The 21,729-nt window shown below is 40.1% G+C and overlaps 1 protein-coding gene across 3 annotated transcripts in view; it reads right to left on the minus strand.

Moving 5' to 3' along the window:
• Positions 1-10,552: 10,552 nt before the first annotated feature.
• Positions 10,553-21,729, minus strand: part of OSGIN2 (oxidative stress induced growth inhibitor family member 2) — a 29,021-nt gene continuing 17,844 nt past the window's right edge. For all 3 annotated transcript variants that reach the window (XM_045008265.1, XM_045008266.1, XM_045008267.1), the window contains exons 5-6: positions 16,891-16,982; positions 10,553-12,422 (exon numbers count right to left, since the gene is read on the minus strand). In XM_045008265.1, the coding sequence (XP_044864200.1) occupies positions 11,369-12,422; positions 16,891-16,982 (1,146 nt within the window). In that variant the 3' untranslated portion in view covers positions 10,553-11,368. The remainder of the gene's footprint in view (positions 12,423-16,890; positions 16,983-21,729) is intronic.

Below are 21,729 nucleotides of genomic sequence, written 5' to 3' on the forward strand. Positions count from 1 at the left end.
TTTACGTTGTTTGGAATGTATAGAGTCCACATTTCTGGTTTTGAGTCTTTAAACTCCTTTGCTTCAAAGCAGTGCTATAGTACAACATTCTGGATAGTTAAGGCTTCACTTCAAGCTTTCTTGTGTCTGTCTGAGAGACACTTCTGCTATTACTCTGTTGTTCTGGAAAAAGACCCAGTTAATTTCTTTAGCTCTTTGTGTAACAGTAATAATTTGTGCTTTGAGCCCTATTGTACAGCAAACACTTTAAACTACATAAAACACATGGTGGGGGCAGCAATCTCTCTTATTGGACCAACTTCTGTTGGTGAAAGATTACCTCACCCGCACCCCTCTTATGGCTCCAATAACACTGTAAACTACCTACACTGGTTTAAAACAACCCTTTAACCTTAAGGTGACTTAACTTCAGCTCCTGTTTGCATTTCTGCAACAGAACTGGCTCTGTTATTTAAAGTGAAACTTTATAAGCCTCTTCTAATGTGATATAGGTAACATCTAAAATAAAACCCTGCGACTCTGCCCTTACTAGGTTTGAAATAGTAGCCACGGCAGTAAGTATGGTTGTGGATGGCAGAATTCTAAAACTTTCCTGCCCACTAGAGACAGGGGTTTTATTCTGACAACTATGTTTTCCAACTGGTAAACAGCATTGTTGTTAGTGTGCTAAGAATAAAATCTCTCTCTGCACCAAGTGACTGAAAGCCGGTCTAGAACCTGCTAGCCATGATTTGACTTGTGGTTAACAGGTCTGGTTAACTTTTTATTCACATGGTGCACAGAATTAGATGTAGTCGAAGAAACTTAGGTCTGTGGATGGCGGCAGTATTCACACTTGTGATTTCTTTTTTGATTACTGTTAAAGAAGATTGTGCCCAACTTAGAGTCAGAAAATGAGGTTCCATGTGTTAGCAAGATGGTTACTGCCACTTTGAAATGATCAGTGTAGGTTACAGCTGTCATATGTAGCCAGCCATCAAACATACATTTATTTTTACATGCCAAGGATTCAGAGTTTTTTTAAACACCCAGATACTACTTTTTCATAACAGGCTCGATCTAGATTCCAATATATAACTTTAAGTCAGCAATAGTCAACTGCCACTCTTGTGAGAGTACTGGCTGAGCCATTATGAATGCATTATACCCTAAGTGTCTGGCTCTTAGGCCTTTGCCCCAACCAGTGAATGGAAGATCTAACATAAACCCTTGATGTCTCCTTAAATTGTTAAACAAGATAATCAGTGTGCTGCTGTTTCCAAAGCTACTTAGAATTTTCAAAGTTAGTGTCTTCAAAGCTGAGGAGAACCTGAGCTTTTCAGTATTGTCATGTACCAAATTCATGAGTGAAGTTACTGTACTGTTTCATAACAAAAATACTCATTTTAAACAAAACTTCAATTAAATCATTTTATCCATTTTTAAATTTTCATCATTTGTTCTGTTCCAGTAGGAATGAGTTTGAAACAATACAAAGAATCAAAACCTGCTTACCTAGTTATTGGGACTAATTGTGTTAAAAGTCATCACAGACACTAGGAATCTTTTCAAAATCCACTTCACCGCTATTTCTATAGTCTCAGTAAGCACTACTAACACAAATTAAAAGTATATAATGTATAGGCCCTAGTCAAACACCTCTGCGGATGCTTCAGGTTAAAGCACATGTCAAGGGAACTATTCCCAAGTGTAAATGTACTCATGTGTGGCTGCAGTATTTGGTTTATAAAGAAGACTGTTCTTTCACATTGTGTGGAAAAAGAAGGCACAAGATGAAACTGAGGTTTTTTGTTTTTTTTTTACTTCATCATCATTCACAAATGGCTTGCCCATTTCTTCCTCAGGCCAGATACAGCTCAAGCACCTTGAAGAGAATGCTAAGAATTGCTCAACCTGCCAGTAGCTCTGCAGGTGCAGGGAGCCAGATTTTATTTATTTATGTTTGTGGCTGGAATGAGCATTTATCCCTTTTTCTATTCCTCTTCTGGGAAAGTTTCCTTCTGCACAGGTTACTTGTCTTCCAATGAGGAGAAATGCCATTTCTTATTTTGACTCCTTGGGCAAACAGAAAGGGGCTCTGTCCAAGAAAAATAAGCAGAAGGCATCCACAAGCCACAAGATGACTCCTTCATTCTCTATAGGGGAAGGGGGATGCTGGTGAACCAAGGAAGAGAGAATAATTATGGACAAAGTTTAGGCCATGAAGAAAAGGTTAACAGTGGAGCAGGGGTAGTCAGGAGATCTTAGCTCTGCTCCTGACGTGCTAGGGGACCTTGGTCAAGTTCATTCATTGCTCTGTGCTTCAGTTTCCCTACCTGTGAAACAAGGCTAATAGCCCAGATTCACAAAGGCATTTAGATACCCAAGTCCAACATTTTAGGCACCACTGGTATCTTGCAAAGCCCCCAGTCAGCCGCCATCTAACCTAGTAGGAGCCTAGGGGACTCACGTGCCTAAATGCTGACACCACATTGTGGATTGGACCCCTAACTCAAGTTGAGCCCCAGAGCAGGATTCTCAAACCTATCTTGCCACCAGGGCCTGATCCCATAGGCTCTGAGCACACCTAAAACCCTCTGAGCACATTTAAGACCTGATACCTGTCACAGAAGACAACTGGAAGCATGCAAGATTCAGAGCAGGAACTTGAAGCCAGGTGAATGCCCTAACCACCAGGCTATAGGGCAGGGGTTGGCAACCTTTCAGAAGTGGTGTGCCAAGTCTTCATTTATTCACTCTAATTTAAGGTTTTGCGTGCCAGTAATACATTTTAATGTTTTTAGAAGGGCTCTTTCTATAAGTCTATAATATGACAACTATTGTATGTAAAGTAAATAAGGTTTTTAAAATGCTTAAGAAGCTTCATTTAAGCCAGGACCCAGGCACTGTAAGTGCCACTGAAAATTAGCTTGTGTGCTGCCTTTGGCATGCGTTCCATAGGTTGCCTACCCCTGCTATAGGGTATTCTGAAATGAGTCTCAATGTCAAGAGCTGTTCTTGTATAAATAAATATTCATTAGGTCACAGAGAGAGACTGACTAGAGCCCATTGGTTAGGGCACTCACCTGGGATGTGGGAGACTCAGATTCAAGTCCCTGCTCCAATTAATATTTAATTACTTATACAGCAGAACTCCTCCAATAGGAGAGAGTGAGAGTCCCAGCCCAGAAGTTACTCACCTGGGAAGTGGGATGTGCTCTGGAGCAAGTACTTGAACCCAGTTCTCCCACATCCCAGGTGAGCGCTTTGACAACCAGCAGACAGTGCGTCATCAAAAAATGTCAACGCTGTTTGTGCTCTCCCCCGTCCCTCCTCGGGCAGTCTTTAGAGCTTTTGCTGTGCTTCCCCTTCACCTCTCCATGGGGGCTGACAGGTATCAGGTCTTAGACACAATCACCAGCAGGGCCTTGTCACTCACTCGCTAACACTCAGGTTTCTTGGCTGTTTTCTAGCCCTCTCATCTGCTCCCAGGGCTCCATCCCATTCCACTGCTCACCCCCTTTGGCTCCATTCTCACTTTTCTTCCCCTCACAATATAAGCATCCTTTAGTCTCCCTCATCTTAAATACCCCAACCTTGACCTCACTTGCCTTTTCAATCATTGCCTGAAATACCGATCTTCTACCCTCTTCATCCCACTGTCCTCTTCCTGGACAAAGCTGAGGGCTTCTGCTCAGTCTTCACTCTCCTTTTGAGGGCTTATGGCACTTTATGACCATATAGTACTTGAAATCCTGTCCACCATTGGCTTTCATGACTCCATCCTCCCATGGCTCTCCTTTGCCACTATGTTTATTCCCTTCAGCATGTCATTTGCTGGGTCTTTCTTCCCATTCCCTTCTCTTTCCCACATATGTCTTTTGTGCTCCACAGCCTGTACAAAATGTCTAGGCAGTCTTCCCCACTTTCATAGGCTCTGACCAACTTTGTAATTATGACTCAAATACATGCCTCACTACTCAGGACTTATTCCACACCTTGGCTCAGTGGTTCTCAACCAGTGGTATGTGTACCCCTGGGGATCCTCAGAGGTCTTCCAGGAGATACATCCACTCATTTAGACATGTGCTTAGTTTTACAACAGGCTATATAAAAAGTATTAGTGAAGTCAGTACAAACTAATATTTCATAGACAATTATTTGTTTATACTGCTCTGTACACTATATACTAATGTTAGTACAATATTTATGTTCCAATTTTGTAATTGTATGGTAAAAATGAGAAAGTAAGCAATTTTTCAGTAATAGTGTGCTGTGACACTTTGTATTTTTATGTCTGATTTTGTTAGCAAGTAGTTTTTAAGTGAGGTGAAACTTGGGGGTATGCAAGACAAACCAGACTCTTGAAAGGGGTAAAGTAGTCTGGAAAGATTGAGAACCACTGTCTTGGCTGATCTAGCAACTTAAATTGAACATGGCAAACACTGGGCTCCATTGTTCCTGCCAAAACCTCTTTTCTCTGTCACTGTTGATGGCCACCAACATCCAAGACTCCATATGGATTTTCAACACTTCCCTCTCTGAACCCTTGTAACCAAGCTATATTCAAATCTTGCAATTTCTCCATTTCAATATCTTCAGGAACCAACCTTTTCCTTGTCCAGATTGTCAAACCTTTTGTTTGATCTCATATGACTTGACTATTTGAACCACCTCCTCTCTAACCTTAATTACAAGCACCTTGGGTCCATTCAAAACACTGCCGCCAAGCTGTTTCCTCGTTGATCCTGTCACTATGCTTCAAATCCTTCCTCTGGTTCCCCCTTTTCCACTATATCGAAGACAAACATTTGGTCCTTACCTTCAAAGCCCTTCACAATTTAGCTCTTATCTACTTGTGTGCTTTTGAAAATTTTACCCCTAGTCTTTCATCTCGGCCCTTAGCCGCTCTCAAGCAATATCAACACAAACCGGCTCCACAGGCAATCAATATGCCAAACGGAATGGGTCTTCTACTCCAGACAGATCTAGGGCAACCCCAGGCAGACCTGTCTGCAAGCTGACAAAAAACTAAAGGGATTAATATTTTTCCAGGGAGAACTCAGATTCCTCTGGGATGCATATTTGGTCACATCAGTGGCCACAATCTTTGCTATGCATTTTCCACATTCCTCCAAGACACAACACAGTACAAAAATAAAGTGGGGTGGGACAGTGATTCTAGTAGCATATATCAGCTATGATAGCTCTCCTTTTTGGTCTCACCCCTTCCTCTCTGACCTGGACTTAATATTTCTCCCTCTGTTTCTAAACTGTTATCTGATTTGAGATATTCTGGACAAATTATCTTTACATTGCACTCATCCAGAAAGAAGTCTATGACCCAAGCACATTCTTGGCACTGTAAGAAATTTTTCTAAGGGGAAAAATAAAAAATAACCCCAGGGATGCTGGCTACTATTCAACTGTTGCACGAGGATGTGTCCATAGGTCTCAGCTTTAATTCCTCAAAGGTGAAACTTTCTGCCCTCAGTGTTTTAAATCCAGATCTTCCTTGGCCTCTATCACCCTCAAACTTGCCAAACCTCTTAAAGCCATTCTCACAATTTCCCCTCCAAGGACCAGAATGGCATCTTGAACACCCTTACTTGGACTCCATTTGAATGCGAATGTCAACAAAACCTTGCTTTCTCTGTCAAAACATATTTCCGTTGCCATCACTTTAGAGCCCCAGATAGTATAGCTCTTTGAAGCAAGACACTTCTTTCCTCTTTCAGGAAGGCAAAACAGTTCTTAAACCGTCTCCCAGTTTTATTAAACATAAATGCTCCTTCTCCCCCCAGTTGAGGTAATGTGCTCCCATTTGTCAGCTCAGTTCAAAAACAGCCACTAGGGTGGAAACAGCACACCATACATGTCAGCAAGACTCTTAAAAATATATCTAAATCAAGTAGTACTGAGAAACTCTTCCACAGTGAAAAACAAAGTTTAACAAGTCTTCTGCAGCTTCAGGAACTAGATGCATTCACTGTTACATAATAGACAATGCAAGGCTTCCTGAAATGCAGTATCCAAAGACATCTAGGCTTATTTGTCATGGAGCATGGCAACATGCTGGTCAACTTCAGCCTGAGTAGGGAGAGAGATATAAAGCTGCAGTATGGTCTTCTCTCCACTTTTGCCAGATCTACAAACTCAGTTTGCAAGCATCTGCAGAGACTTCCTTCAGGAGGGTGATACTCCAGTCTCTGGTCCCAATTTAAACCCTCCAGGGTCAGAGGGGAATCTTTCCTACTTTCTCTCCCTATTGTTCCTCACTGCTCACCATCAGTGAAGATTATCCAGAAGAATGCCCATTTTTTTTCTTCCAGTTATGATTACACTAAATCATCCTATCCAGCTGTATTCAGTTTACTTATCCGACAGCAGGTTACCAGTAAATCAATTCAATTCCCCTCCACCCAGCCCCTTTAAGGTGACAGGCCTAAAAAAAAACATTCTAATCTCAAAACTGGGTTGAATGATTACATTTAGGATTTAAATTTTCTACAACTTCAAATGAACTCTTCTGGTGGGTTGCCAGGTGAGTAGGTCCAGCATTCCCTTCAAAGCACATGAACTGCTTCTGGTCTGTAGAGAAAGAGGGTGCAGTTCAGTCAGGATTAGCGGGCACAACATTTATAATGTAAAATACCAACCTGTGGAAATCAGTGCCTTAGGTGAACACCTTGGTAAAATTCAAGAGAAGTTTAGATGATGTATCTGAATCAAGAATTCTGCAGTTACTCAGTAGTATAAAAGCTTTAGCCACCTGTCAGACCTCAGGTTTCAAGTTATAAGCCAATCTGCTAGACCCCAAAAGAAACTCTCCCCATAGTTTATTATTACACAAGTGCCTTTCTTTAAACAATTACCACTGTTAAACAGTCACATACTAAGTGCACCATTAGTGAGGTCTGGTATGCCAATTCTGAGGTTTAGCTCCAAGACACTTGCAGAGATCAAATTATTTTAAAAACCTCATAGCTATAATTTAGCCAAGATATATCCAGTATTGCTTTGGATTAGAACCTATTTCTGAACCAAAGGCAACTATACAAATATAAATTGCATTGTTACACAATTCAGGTTAGTGCTATCCTAGTTAACTGCAATTTAATTATCAATTTGTAAAATAAGTCCAGGTCTTCTGAAAACACCAAAAATTAGTCTGCATAATTGAGAGTTAAGTTTTTTCATTGGGTGAATAAAAGCCAGTTGCAAATATAAAACTAGCAGCTCCTAGCATAAAAGGAAGATTTCTCAGTACTGCTTCAATCAGTAAAAAGGCTTATTTACGTACTGGCTAGCTAACATTTATTCTTCAAATTCTAGAAACACATACTGAAAACTACTGCTCTGTCCAGCCCACTGACCTACACTCAAAACTTAGTTGAATGCCTAGGAACACTGTCAGAAATTGAAGAGATCACTGTTAACTCTTTGGGAGGTGCTGCAAAACTAGAGCAATGGACAACAATATAAGACCCTCAGTAAAAAGCTCTGCAATTAACTCTTGTCATCATGTTGTGTGTTTATAATACATAAGTAGCTGCTGCAGTTAAAGATGGGACTAGTCTTTGTCTTCTACATTTTTTTGCTTTTGTGACTAAGTCAGTCCCTTTGTCCCATTTAATTATTAAACTAGAAGAACGTGAAAAATCAAATTTGTGCATGAAAGATGGAAATGCTTTTTATAATCGGTAATATTATTTTGTGAGTTATCTACCATAAATGTCTGAAACACCTCCAATTTTGGATATGCCTCGCCACCCGGAAAAAATATTACAAGTTTGTTACATACGCAATTAGGTTCTTTAATAAAATCTTTAGCACATACCTAATATATGCGACTTATGTAATAAAATCAAAATCACTTAGTTAGATAACTATGAATTGTGTATACTGTAGTTTAAAATTTATACTTAAGTCCTGCTAAAATGATGGGGGAAGATTATACTTGTCTACTCCATGTTTGGTTATGCAAAAAAAATAAAAAAAATTGAAACCAATTACTCACATACTCTTTGTTTTCCATATACAAAAGTAGTTAATAGTTTACGTAAATAATAATGAAACAAGAAATGGCTAAATTTAAATTATGGGGGCATGACTGGGAACAAAAGCAATTATTTTAAAATTTTGCATTTATTCACATCATTTATGCTATTGAACTGATTTTATAAATTGCTTAAATTTGTAATCTACAGTAACTCCTCACTTAACGTTGTAGTTATGTTCCTGAAAAATGTGACTTTAAGCAAAACGATGTTAAGCGAATCCAATTTCCCCATAAGAATTAATGTAAGCAGGGAGTATTAGATTCCAGGGACATTTTTTTCACCAGACAAAAGACTATATATATATTACACACACACACACACACACACACACAGTTTTAAACAAACAATTTAATACTGTACACGGCAATGATGATTGTGATGCTTGGTTGAGGTGATGAAGTCAGAGGATGGGATATTTTCCAGGGAATGCCTTACTGCTAAATGATGAACTAGCACTCAGTTGAGCCCTCAAGGGTTAACACGTTGTTAATGTTGCCTCACAGTCTACAAGGCAGCACAAATGGAGGGAGGGGAGACAGCATGGCAGACAGAGACAGAGACACACACCATGTGTGTGAGAGATGCACATTGCCCTTTCAAGTACATTGCCTTTTTAATTAGGCCAGCAAGTTGAGACAGCAGCTGCTGCCAGCAAGCTCCCTCTGTCCTGAGCCCTGTCATGTCTGTCCGTCCCCCACTAGAGATGGGGTAAGCGGGGGGCAGGAGCAGTGGGGAGGGGGCACCCTGACATCAGCCCCCTTCTTCCCTGCCCCCTGCACAGCAAGAGGAGGCTCCCAGGAGCAGCACATGGCAGTGGGGGAAGGGACAGCTGGACTGCCAGCAATTGATAGCCTGCTGGGCGGCTGCCACACAGGGAACTTAGGGGAGCAGGGGGCTGCTGGTCCACCCTGGTTCCAAACCCCAAACAGGCTGTTCTTTCTGAAAGCAGTGAACAAAGCAGGTGGCTCCCAAACAACATTATAAGGGAGCATTGCACAACTTTAAATGAGCATGTTCCCTAATTGATCAGCAATGTAACAACATTAACCAGGATGACTTTAAATAAGTGAGGAGTTACTGTATACAACTAGGTTTCTAAAATGTAGATTCCTTAGCCTTCAATTGAAAATACTGTGGTTTGAATGCTTGTGCCTCAGTGCTTCCCCCGCTTCCCTTATGCAAAAGTCCAGATCTTACATAGCTATACTAACAAGCCCAAATGTTTGAAGGTTCAAGCCCCAAAATTATTAGTAGGCACAGACAGACTGGGCACTATCCAATCTATTTGTGCCTATTACTGAATTAATACAACTCAAGAGTCACATGGTTGAGATAACACAGGGGTCAGCAACCTTTCAGAAGCGGTGTGCCGAGTCTTCATTTATTCACTCTAATTTAAGGTTCTGCATGCCAGTAATACATTTTAACATTTTTAGGTCTCTTTCTATAAGTCTGTAATATATAACTAAACTATTGTTGTATGCAAAGTAAATAAGGTTTTTATAATGTTTAAGCAGCTTCAGTTAAAATTCAATTAAAATGCAGAGCCCCCCGGACCGCAGTGTGAGTGCCACTGAAAATCAGCTTGCGTGCCGCCTTTGGCACGTGCCATAGGTTGCCTATCCCTGAGATAACAGAATACGTATATCACCAATTATGCACGGTCTCTAAGTATAAGTTATCACGGCTCTTTTCTGTATTTTGTTCAGGTTCTTATATCTTGTCCATCATTGTGATCTTTTGGGGGCTTGAGCTTCATTTTATTAGTGTACCTAAAGGCCTTTTTAATCCACAGCTACCATCATATACTCCACAGTACACTTAAGAGCAGACATTAATGAACTGAATTAGACAACATGTCTTCTACCACATTAGATTTAAGTTAAAGTGCCTGGTAATGGATTGAACTAAAACTGAACATCTATCCAAAGGGGGTACACATGAGTACTTAAAACTAGTTCTGAAAATTATTATTTAAAAACTTTCAATTTATTGTTTACTCCAGCTACAATTAATAAACATTGGGTAGTGTCTACAGTAGTTTATTTATCTAAATACTTGGGCTTGAGACTCTAGGTGTCACCTTAGAGCCCAGAGGTGTGAAATTTAGTATGTGCCAATTTATAATCTTGAGTTTGCATCCTTATCACTCCCATAAGCAGAGAATGATGGTTTTGCAAGAACATTTCTATACAGGGTCAGTCATTTTGAATGGTGACAGTGTTAGACCATAGCTTTTAAAAAAGAAATATGAGTGGTTAGAGACATCCTAGTTGTAATGTTAAGCATTACCTTAGAAAAGAGCAGGAGCCAGTGCTTGGACTTAATAAGGGAAGATGGGAGTGTCTGCTCCCTATCTCCACCAGATAAGAGATCCTATCCAGTCTTCTTTAGTGGTATTGTGAGAAAAATTGTTTACAAGTTTTACAGTTACTTCTCAACAATATTTCCTTTTCAAACAGATTTTTTTTTCAAAAGTACATTAGGTATTCACTATATTGACACTGTCGTAAGAGCACTTACATCAGCACTTTATTATTTTACTGTAAACCAGCATATTCTTGGAAAGTTACATAGCAGTGTAATAGAGAACAAATCTCTATAATATCCCTATATTATGGTCCTTTTGCACTTATGGAAGTGGAGGCATACGCTTGACAAAAACATTAGTGAATTGTCAAATTAGCAGCTACGCTTAAAGGAATGCTGTCCTCTCTTTTATCCCAGTACCAAATTATGATGGATCTGGTTTAACTGTTAAGCCAATCTTTTTCTGCTTATAGAAATTCTCTTTGTTTATTGTAAAGACTGTTTTACTAAGGGCTAAATAAACATTTATACACATGCCAGTATTACTATGGCAAAATAAATATAATCCTTGTTCAAAATACGCACACTTGCTTTGAGACCAAAGATCATCACAAGGAAAGCTTTCTGCTCTGACAACTTAACTTAGATTTATACTTTAAAGATAAGTATATTCTGGGTGGTGAAATACTAAGAATAAAAACCAGCGCTCGGGCAAGACATTCTCTTTCCAGAGAGTAAGTGTGCGCTTTCATTTGAGCAAGAGACCACAGGCAAGTCACTGTAAGTTAGTCTCATTCGCTGTCTGCCTGGAAGAAATTCCAGTTGTGGGACAGAGCACTTAAAACAGCAGACCACACTTCTGTCTTTTGAAAAGTGTCCGCATCCTCTACCAGGCAATACAAGCGTAACTTGTATGCATGACAAAGAAGAGGCTACTAATTAATTTAGCTGTCAATGAGTTGCTTGTGAGAGTATGCCTGTAATTCCATATATGAACGTTTATATGACTGCATGTTTTAGGGGACACCATCCCCAACCCCGCCTCTTTCAACAATTAGTTGATGTTTCATCTTTTGTCTTGTAGCCAAACATCGTGCAATGCTCAGTGCACCTCCTTTTAAAAACCGTACAAAATTGTCTCCAACCAGCGGGCCTAACGCAAAAAGATTGGCTTCCTTAGTGCACTCGTAAGTATATGGGTCAATCTCAATAGGATTACCCTTGCATGTGATTGGCTGGTTTGGGTTATGACCTATCCCCTGACCATGGTCCTTTAGAAAGAACAGATTAGGGTGAGAACCTATCAGTACTAAGGCTACGGAGAACTTGAAGATTTTCTTCAATCCAGAGGCACTCTGTAGGACACATTTCATGTCTGGCTTGAAGGAAAGTACATGGTGCTCAGGAAAACTGGTGTAAGCAGAATGCAGATTAGAGTCCACAGCATGTGACTGAGTACACATCATATGATAGACCTTATGGTATTCAGGATAAAGTTTTTTAGGCAGCTGTTTGAAAATTAAACTTGGATCAGTAACCCTTCTACGAAACACATGAATTACAGGGATGTTATTGTTGTAAGCACACAGTACTGCGTCAGCTGCTGAGAGTCCAGCACCCACAATTAAGACAGGGTCTACTTTCCCACGTAGTTTTCCTTTGCTGATGGCAGCTCCAAAGTCAGACATGGAATGAAACACAAAGGGAAATTCTTCTCCTTCAACCTGTAGTCGGCCAGGAGAATCAAAAGTTCCAGTCGCAAGAGCCACATTCTCAGCAAAGAGGCAGAAGGGCACCTGAGAGCCATCTGTTGTTCTCTGATAACCTCTGACTTCCCAGTTTCTCTTGATCAGTGATGTCTGTACATTTTCCTTTTCCATTTGCAAATGCTGTGTTGAAATATCTTCACTCACTTGGCTTTCATCTTCGTCATCCTGTTCTCGGTAAAGTCTTGAAACAGATGTTATGTAAGCATTGTCTCTGAAGTTCTTCTGGAGGCCCATGACTTTAACATACTGTTTATAATAACAAGCTATTTCCTCTGGCATAACTCTGTCGCTCTTTATACTCCTGAAACAAAAACAAAAGGCTTCCAGTTAACATTTATGCTCCAATGGATGGGTCGAACATCACATTTGAAATATTGAATGTACAGATTCAAATTTAAGCAGGGTAGATTCAGCCCTTCACTCTCAACATAACTACACTGAGTTCAATATGTTTTATTGTATGGAGTTTGAAGACAAGACTGTAAACTGCTCTTTTGATGTCTGAGAGACAAGTGGGTGAGGTAATATCTTTTATTAGACTCACTTCTGTTGGTGAGAGAGACAAGCTCTTGAGCTATACTGAGCTCTTCTTCATGTCTAGGAAAGGTACTGAGTGTCACAGCTAAATACAAAGGCTTCTCTACACTGGCATGCTAAATCAGTACTGCTGTGATCAATGCAGCGGCATTGATTTAGCGGGTCTGGTGAAGACACAATAAGTAAATCATACAGCGCTCTCCCTTTGACTTCAGTACTCCAACCTCCCCAACAGGCGGAAGGTAAGTCAGCGGGAGACATAGCACGGTGTAGACACCACGTTAGCTCAATGTAAGCTACGTCATGCAGAGGGGTGATTTTTTCTCACCTCTGAGGGATGTAACTTACATCGACTTAAGCAGACCAGTCCCAAGATTGAACAGAGTTTAGCGTAAGTAGTTAGCACATATTCTAAGGGACTGTTAACACCCCCTTTTTGTCCTATGACTACAGGGAATTAGTGGGTTACATATTGTTGTAAAAAGCCATAAATCCAGTGTCTTTATTGAGACCAGAATTTTTAGTGTGTAGCAAAGTTATGAATTTAACCTCCCAGGATCATCTTTTGAAAGTGTTGTACAGGTTTCCTTTGAGGATGCGGGCTGATAGGTCAGACAGAGTCATCAACTTGTGAAATGTGTTCACCCACAGGTGACAGGGTAGTTTTATCATTTTCCTGTGAGAGTTCATTCGAGAGTGTAGTGATTGTCTGGTTTCACCCATATGGTGGTTACTGAGGTATTTACTGCACTGGATGATGTACACCACCCGTGATATGCATGTGTAGGACCCATGGGTCTTGAAAGGTGTGTTGTGGGGGATGTTGATCATTGTAGCTGTGGAAATAGTTCTTCCTCACCCACCTTCTCTCTCTAATATCCTGGGACCGACATGGCTACAACAACACTGCATACAACTTTTGATTTCTGGTATACAAAACAAGTCAAGTTTGAAGAAAATTAGCTCTTTAATTTTAAAGATGGACAGCAACTTGAAATTTTCATGGCTTTTTTTGAGTAATTCAACATTAGTCATTAGATCATCTGAAACAAGAGGACAACAAACTCAGTTTCTAACTTTTAACATCACTGAAATGATTTTCTTCCAACTTGGTATGTTTTGTAGGTCTCATTGAGACTTCAAATCAAATTTGAAGGCTGTGCTATAAAACTATATAAATTCCAGTTTGTTATAGGTTAAGACAATTTATAACAAGATTACATTTTAAAGCCCAAGTACCAGATGTCAGAGCTAGTTAAGCTTTCAACCTAAACTCTGACTTCTCAACCCTAACTGCATTAAGGGTAGTGTTCTGCATAAAATATATATTGTATAATATATTTTCTACATGTTTATTTAAATTGAGAGATTTTGATTTAACTAAGAACGTAATGGCTCAGGCCAAAAGCTGCATTTTCCTCTGTGCAGTGTTGAGCCCTCAGTCAGTGCAACATAACCCTGCACTTACTCCACTGGTAAAAGTTCTTAAAACTAGAGCACGACAAAAGTGTTAAATTTTATCTCCTCAGAGTGTTGCATAAACACTAACCAATCCTTACAATACCTGAAGTAGGTAGGAAGGCAAGTATTAGCTCAATTTTATGAGGAAATGGACATTGTTACTCAGTGTGGGGCTATGTAAGTCAGTGGCAGCACTGAGGTTAGAACTCAAGAACTGTGGACTCCTAGGCCTACACTTGCACATCCATCTGTCTCAAATTATTTGGTTTCTAGGACTAACTTCTCCCTCATCCAAGAAAAAGTCTTCAGGTATCTTTATGACGGCTCTCTTAGGATCCACGTATATCGTTAATTACAAGAAGAAGGAAAAACCCAAACACCTACATTAGTAGAACTTTAAGGTTGCAATCTCAAGCATACAAAAGTTAGAAATGCCAAAAATAAGGTTTCTCGTGCAACCATAATTTGTCCCCTTCTGCAACTGCATGACAGAATCTTTAATTACATTATCTTATTTTTTCCACACAACCACTACCTCACTCAGTATACAGGATGAATGGTGCTCATTGAATAGCAACTGTTCAATATTTCTTTTTAATCCTCCTCATTCTATGTGTGAACCCAACCTTGCTGCTGTTTTTGTTTTAACAATTAGGACCCTACCAAATTCACAGTCCATTTTGGTCAATTGCAGTGTCATAGGATTTTTAAAACAGCTGAAATAATTAAATTTACTATTTAAATCTGAAATTTCACAGCGTTATAATTATAGGGGTCCCAACCCAAAAAGGAGTTGTCGGTGGGGGAGGAGTCTCAAAGTTATTGTAGGAGGGGTTGTGGTACTGCTACCCTTACCTCTGTGCTTCTGCAGGCAGTGGCGCTGCCTTCAGAGCTGGACGAGTGGTGGCTGCCGGCTGGGAGCTCTGAAGGCAGAGCTGCCGCCAGCAGCAAAACAGAAGGAAGGATGGCCTGGTATGGTAATGCCACCCTTACTGCTATGCTGCTGCTGGTGGGCTGCTGCCTTCAGAAGTAGGCGCCCAGCCATAGGCGCCAACTCTGGGGATGCTCTGGGGCTGGAGCACCTACCGGCAGCCAAGCTCCCCCCTCCTTACCTCCTCCCTCCCCCCCCACGCCACATCCCTGCTCCTCACCCTCCCTCCCAGCACTTCCCACTGCCTAACATCAGTTTGGCAATGCTTACAACTTTCCGGGAGGGAGAGGGAGGAGCGGGGATGCAATGCACTCAGTGGAGAAGGCAGAGAAGAAGTGGGGCAGGGGCGGGGACTTGGTGGAATGGGGGCAGGAAGGGGCGGGGACTTTGGAGAAGGGGGCCAAGCAGCAGGGCCGGGGCGGTGGGAGGGCGAGCACCCATGGGGAAGTTGGCACCTATGCGCCCCGTCAACAGCAGCCACTCTCCGGCCACCCAACAGTAAGGGTGGCAATGCCACGATCCCCCCTAAAATAACCTTGCAACCCTTCTGAAACTCCCTTTTGGGTCAGGACTCGCAATTTGAGAAACTCTGGTCTCTGCTGTGAAACTGGTATAGTATAAGGTAAAAGCATACAAGAGAGCAGATTTCATGGGGGAAGACCAAATTTCATGATCCATGCTGAGTTTTTCATGGCCATGAATTTGGTAGGGCCCTATCTATCTTGCAGTGTATTAAATTCAAGCTCCTTAGCCTCACCTATTAGCCCCCACCACAGTCTTCCCCCCACCTACATATCTGATCTAATTTCTCTTGGTATCCCCTACCATTCCCTCTTCTGTTTCTCATGCACTTTTCAACTCTTACTCCTATGTTCAGTTCTTATTCCCACTCTTTTGTGCTCTTTCATGCTGCCTTCTATAAACGTAAGTCTTCTTTTCCTCATCACTCTCTTCCTTCAAATCTTTCTTTAAAACCTCTTAAAACAGATTTATCATGATAATTAATAATTCTTACACCTTCTATCTAGGAGCCCAAGCCTGCAAACACAACCGTGCAGTGTTTATTCCCATGAGTAATTCCATTGATTTCATGGTAGTAAGCACTTTAACACAGTAGCACTTGTAAGACTGGTTTATAAGCATAGCATGAATTAAATGTGCTAAAAAGTACTCTTTAATTAAAAAACAAGGCTGTAGAAAATAAGATAATACTAAAGGTTCATTTTTTAAGGTGGGGATTTTAATCAGCACAATGTAACTACTCCAAATATTATATGTATCACTTAAGCACTGAGATGATTGATGCTCCAGAAATGTCTACAAAATACAATCCATTTTTTAAATATATCATTTAGCTCATATTTTATAATGGGCACTAGTAACTAATATATTTGTTTTGAATAACCACTGTCAGATCCACTTTAAAATGGCCCTGGAATTCCATTACGTAAACTTCTGAGACAAACAGGTTTAAAAGAAAAAGACAAGAGTGACTAATTTCATTTTTGGCATAATAGCAGGAGAAAACAAGTGAATGACCACATGCACGTGTTAAAACTTTTCAGTCAGAGACCCTGAATAACAAGATTAAATACAAAGCAAGTTAACCAATTTGCTTTTTGTACACATGTTTATAATCAAAAAATTTTTCAGGTGAAACTATAATGACCAGTTTCCACTTGTTAAATAAGTGTACCATTGTCTAAGGCACTCAAGGAACGAGAAGTGCCACTGTAATCATTAAAACTATTATCTAGCCGTTCTCAAATTAAAAAAAAAATTCTATTTACAGCAGTCACGTTTTCTGCAGCTATCACTTTAAGAAACTTAGTGTCTTTACCTGCGTTTACTAGCTGCCCAATCCTTAAACTTCAGTCCTGGTAACTCCATCCAGTCTCCAAAACTGATTGTCAACATAGAATCTTCCATAGTCTATGGAATGGGGGAAAAAAATATCAAACTAAATGGATCAGGTAAATTTTAAAATTATTTTATATGAGTACATTTCTTCTAAATATTGCTAACATGGTTCCACTGCACTTATCCAGAAATAAAAAGGATGATGATGTATCAGTATGTGGACTGCAAATAAAAGAAGATTTCATGTTATAATTAGGAAATAAAGTATGCAGTTTGATCATGGAGTGATAAATTTTGATAAATTTAATGGAGAAAAGCAGAACAATTACAGATGAGGAAAGTACAACTGTAAAGGAAAATAAAAGCAAGATATTGCAAGCATGGAACTAAAAATAAGAACAACATGAAGTGCTGGGAGGCCAATAAAATATGAAATACAAAGTCCTAAATCTTTAGCTAAGTAGTGTCTGGTAGCAATCAAGGAAAGGACAGGTGGAAAACAAAAGGGGGGTGTTACAGAGCACCATTACATTATATCTCATGTTCAAGACTTTAATGAATAAGACAATTAACAGGCTCAATACAGTGGATAAGGTCAGAAGTCTCACAGGTAAGGGGAAGTTTGAGACCCTAAGAATGAGGGAAACAGGATTACAAAAACTGTAAACCTCATCCTGCTCCCATCAAAATCAACGATAAAAAAAACCCTCAATGATTTCAATGGGTGATGATCAGACTCTGTACAAGATGTACATATAGGGAAAAATATTACAGCAAAAAAATCAACAGAAAATAAATGGCCAAGTATAAAAAGGGATCCTTTTACCTAAAAGAGTGGAGCATTAAATGTGTTGAACATGGTAAGATTCAGAAGAAACTGTGGACTGAAATATAAAGGACTAGCAGAGAAGCCCCTTTTTCCCCTCCCACCATTAATCTATCTTGAGTATTGAGGTTGTAAATTCCTTGGGGTAGAGCTTGTCTTTTACTGTGTGTTTGTACAATGCGTAGCACACTGGGGCCCTCAGTATCAGTTGGGGCTTCTAGATGCTATTGTAATACAAATACTAAAAAATAAGAAACCTCTCAGATAAACAGGATGAGATAAAATCAGTTCTAGATGGCAATCTTACAGAATGACATTGGAAGATAGACTCTCTCTTTTGGGTACTCGAGAGAGGTCAGATTCAGGGCATTACTCCATTGGGAAAGTGTTTTACCCATATATTTTTATTTGTCCCATTGAAGAAAGTGCATTGCATGGCTCTGGGAAGCAAAATCATCTTGTTAGTGTCTAACCTGCACAATCTTCAATCAGGAAGTGTGAAAGGACTCAACGTGTTTTAGAACGGAGGAACAGTGAAGAAATATATGCAATGAATTTATGAGACAGATGTGACTTGGCCATTATTATGGATAAATATATGGATACATCAAAACAACGGGGTAGAAACAGCCAGGTTTATAATGTTAGGAAGCGAGAAAGGTGTTGCAAAAATGTTTAAAGATGTCCCTGAAAAAACAAGCACCTTGTCTTCCCTTTCAACAGCACTGCTCTTCCTACAGACACACTATTGCCAAGAGTTACACCTTTTGAGATATCCCATTTTGTAAGGTAGTTTTCAACAGTTATTTCCACTTTATATACAAAAATAAGATAATGAAAGTTGAAATTAATTCAAGTGGTGGTTAATGAAAATGACAAGTGAGTCCACATTTAGTCATAATAATCTTTTGCACTTCTACAGTGCCCTCCATAAAAGGATGAGTACTTTGAGAAACAGATCCCAAATCTCATATAATCAAAGAAGAAATGACGTAAGGCACTACCATCATTATTTTAGAGTTTAGATGATCTAATGGTCCCTTCTGGCCTTAGTCTGACCTGTATACCACAGCTCATTAAATATTGAGCTCAATAACTTGGATTATGAGAAGCATTTCAGTCGTCAGGAGACTAAACTATTGTGTGCTACAGGCACAGAACAGGATAAATTGAGGCACCATCAATGCCCTAGGCCCCTGTAACAGCAGGCAATTGATTAGGTGAGATCTGTACAGATGATCTCTGCAGGCAATCCACACTCCATGCTGCAGAACATGATAGAAACCCATCCAAGATCCCTGCCAGTCTGACCTGAGCAAAAATTCTTTTTCAACCTAAGATCTAGAGATTAGTTTGAGCATGTGAGCAAGACACACCAGCCAACCATCCAAGAAAGAGGATTCTCTGTACCACCTCAAAGCACTGGTTCACACCATTTGATGTCCTGTCCCAGCTTGAGCGAATCCCTGACATTTAAGAGGGGGGCAAACAAAAAAAACTAGCCCCAACCAGAATACTTAATTTGGCTAATTGTTCACTGGGGGGTGGGGGAGAAGAATTCCCTCCTGATTCCTGCAGATGAATGACTGAAGCGGGGACTAGATTATACTCAGTCTTAATACAGAGCTGTAAATATTATGAGCACATTAAGGGCAATGCAGAGCTCCCGTTCTCCCTATGGCCCATGAAGGGAGAATGAAGAGGGGGATTCAGACTCCAATACCAGAAGGAACCACCACAACCATCTAGCCAGACCTCCTGCATACTTAGGCCATAGAATTTCTCCCAGAAGATGGATTAAAGCATATATTTTAGAAAAAGATATCTAATCTTAAAGACTTCAAGCAATCCTGAGTCCACCAGCTTTCCGGTAAACTGTCTTGATAGTCAAACACTCTTACTGCCAGGAAAATGCATCTTATTTCAACACTGAATTTCTCTAATTACAACTTCCAGCCATTAGATCTTTGCTATGCCTTAGTCAGCGGGTTTGAAAAGCCTCCCACATTATTAGATACATTTTCCACACGTCAGTACCTAGACAGAGTGAGATCAAATGAATAGATTGAACACGTTTAACTTTATATCCTAAATCTTGCTTTCTAGTCTCTGGATTATTTTTGTGGCCCTTCTTTGAACTCTTTCCAATATTTCCACATCCTTCTTGAAGGGCGGACATCAGAATTAACCAACGCTGTGCACAGAGGCAAGAACACTTCCCTTTTTCTACTTGATAACCCCCTTTTTATACGTCCAAAGATCACATTAGTCCTTTTCACCAGAGCATTGTACTGAGATCTCATATTGAGGCGGTTATCTACAATGACCTCCTAAATGCTTTTCCAAGTCACTGTTTTCCAAGACACTGTCTCCCACCCTGTACGCACAGCCTGCATTCTTTGTTCCCAGATGCAGTACCTTACATTTGACCATATTAAAATATATTATACTGGATTGTGACCATTTAACCAGGCAATTCAGTAACCTGTCCTCCTCATTATTTAGTACTCCACTAATCCGTGTGTCTTCTGCAAACCTAACTCCCAAAGATTTTACATCATTGTTTAGATCACTGATAAAATATTAGATAGCTCTGAACCAAGAACAGTTCCCTGGAGAACCCTGTTAGAAACAGTCCATCACTGATGACTCCAATAACAGCTACATGTTGAGATTTATCAGTGAACCAGTTTGTAATCCATCTAATTTGTGTCCTGTTAGTTTCATATCATGCATATTTTAAAATCAAAATGTCACATGGTATTAAGTCAAATGCCTTGGAGAAATCGTATAACATATCAACACATTTGCCTTTATCAACCAGAACAGTAATCTTGTTTAAAAAAAAAAAAGAGAGAGAGAGACACAGACAATAGGTTTGTTTGGCAAGATCTACCTTCCATGAAACGATGCTGACCGGCATGAATTATATTTTTAACTTCAAATTCTCTGTTAACCATTTTAGCTGTGATCACAAGATCACCTGGGGTGGGGAGAGTACTGAATTGATGGTTGGTGGTGTGTACACATGCATGAACTTTTAAATTTTGCTTAGACATCAGAAAACCACTGCATCCCTGAATTTAAACAATAGATTAATTAGTTAATGGGTTCCACAGTATCCTAAAAGAACATGAGGTGAGATATGGAAAAGAGTCTTAATAAAAGAAAAGTTATTCAGCCATATTTACTAGCAGAATAATATAGCCAGCAGGCAAGTTCCCTGTTGAACTAAGTTGAGCATTTCTTGTTCCTCTTCTGTTAAAATTTGCTTCCTGGCACAGAATTTAGAGTAAACAGAGTGTTGCAATCTGACAAAGAACAGGTTACCACAATCAATGATAACAAAATATCAGCCCATCAATTTTATCTGCCCTGAGCAATTAGGCTGCTGCTAACAGTAGTTCCCAAATAAGTGGTCTGGAGCTACCGCTTGTGGTTTATGAAGAGCTGGCTGACTCTCTTGCTTGTTTCTAGCTGCTAAACTGTATTACAGAGATAGCAAAAATAATAATATATATAAATATATATATGAAATACATGTAAAAGTAATATTAGTAAAATAAGCAATTGCTATAGCTGACATAGGAATGTTAGCAATTGCTAGCAGAAGAGGAAGTGGAACATATGACAGCACATGAGCAGGGAAGTGGTCAGCAAGACATTTACGCTATCTAAGTTATAAAAAGGTTTGGCGATCCGTTTAACAGATATGACAAACACAGGCATGTGTTTGAGACTACTGTATCAAATGTATAAATGTTTTCTATACCTCTGTGAGCCAGGGAATGCATGCTGGATGGCTGGGGAGGGTTACCAAGCTCTATCTAGGAGAGGGGTGGGCAAACTATGGCCCATGAGCTGTGTCCGGCTCACCAGCTGTTTTAAACCAGCCGTTGAGCTCCCATTGGGGAGCGGGGTCTGGGGCTTGCCCCGCTCCAGCGCGTCAGCCGGGGAGCAGGGTCAGGGGCCGCTCCGTGCAGCTCCTGGAAG

This window comes from Mauremys mutica, chromosome 2 (assembly GCF_020497125.1).
Source record: "Mauremys mutica isolate MM-2020 ecotype Southern chromosome 2, ASM2049712v1, whole genome shotgun sequence".
NCBI lineage: Eukaryota > Metazoa > Chordata > Testudines > Geoemydidae > Mauremys > Mauremys mutica.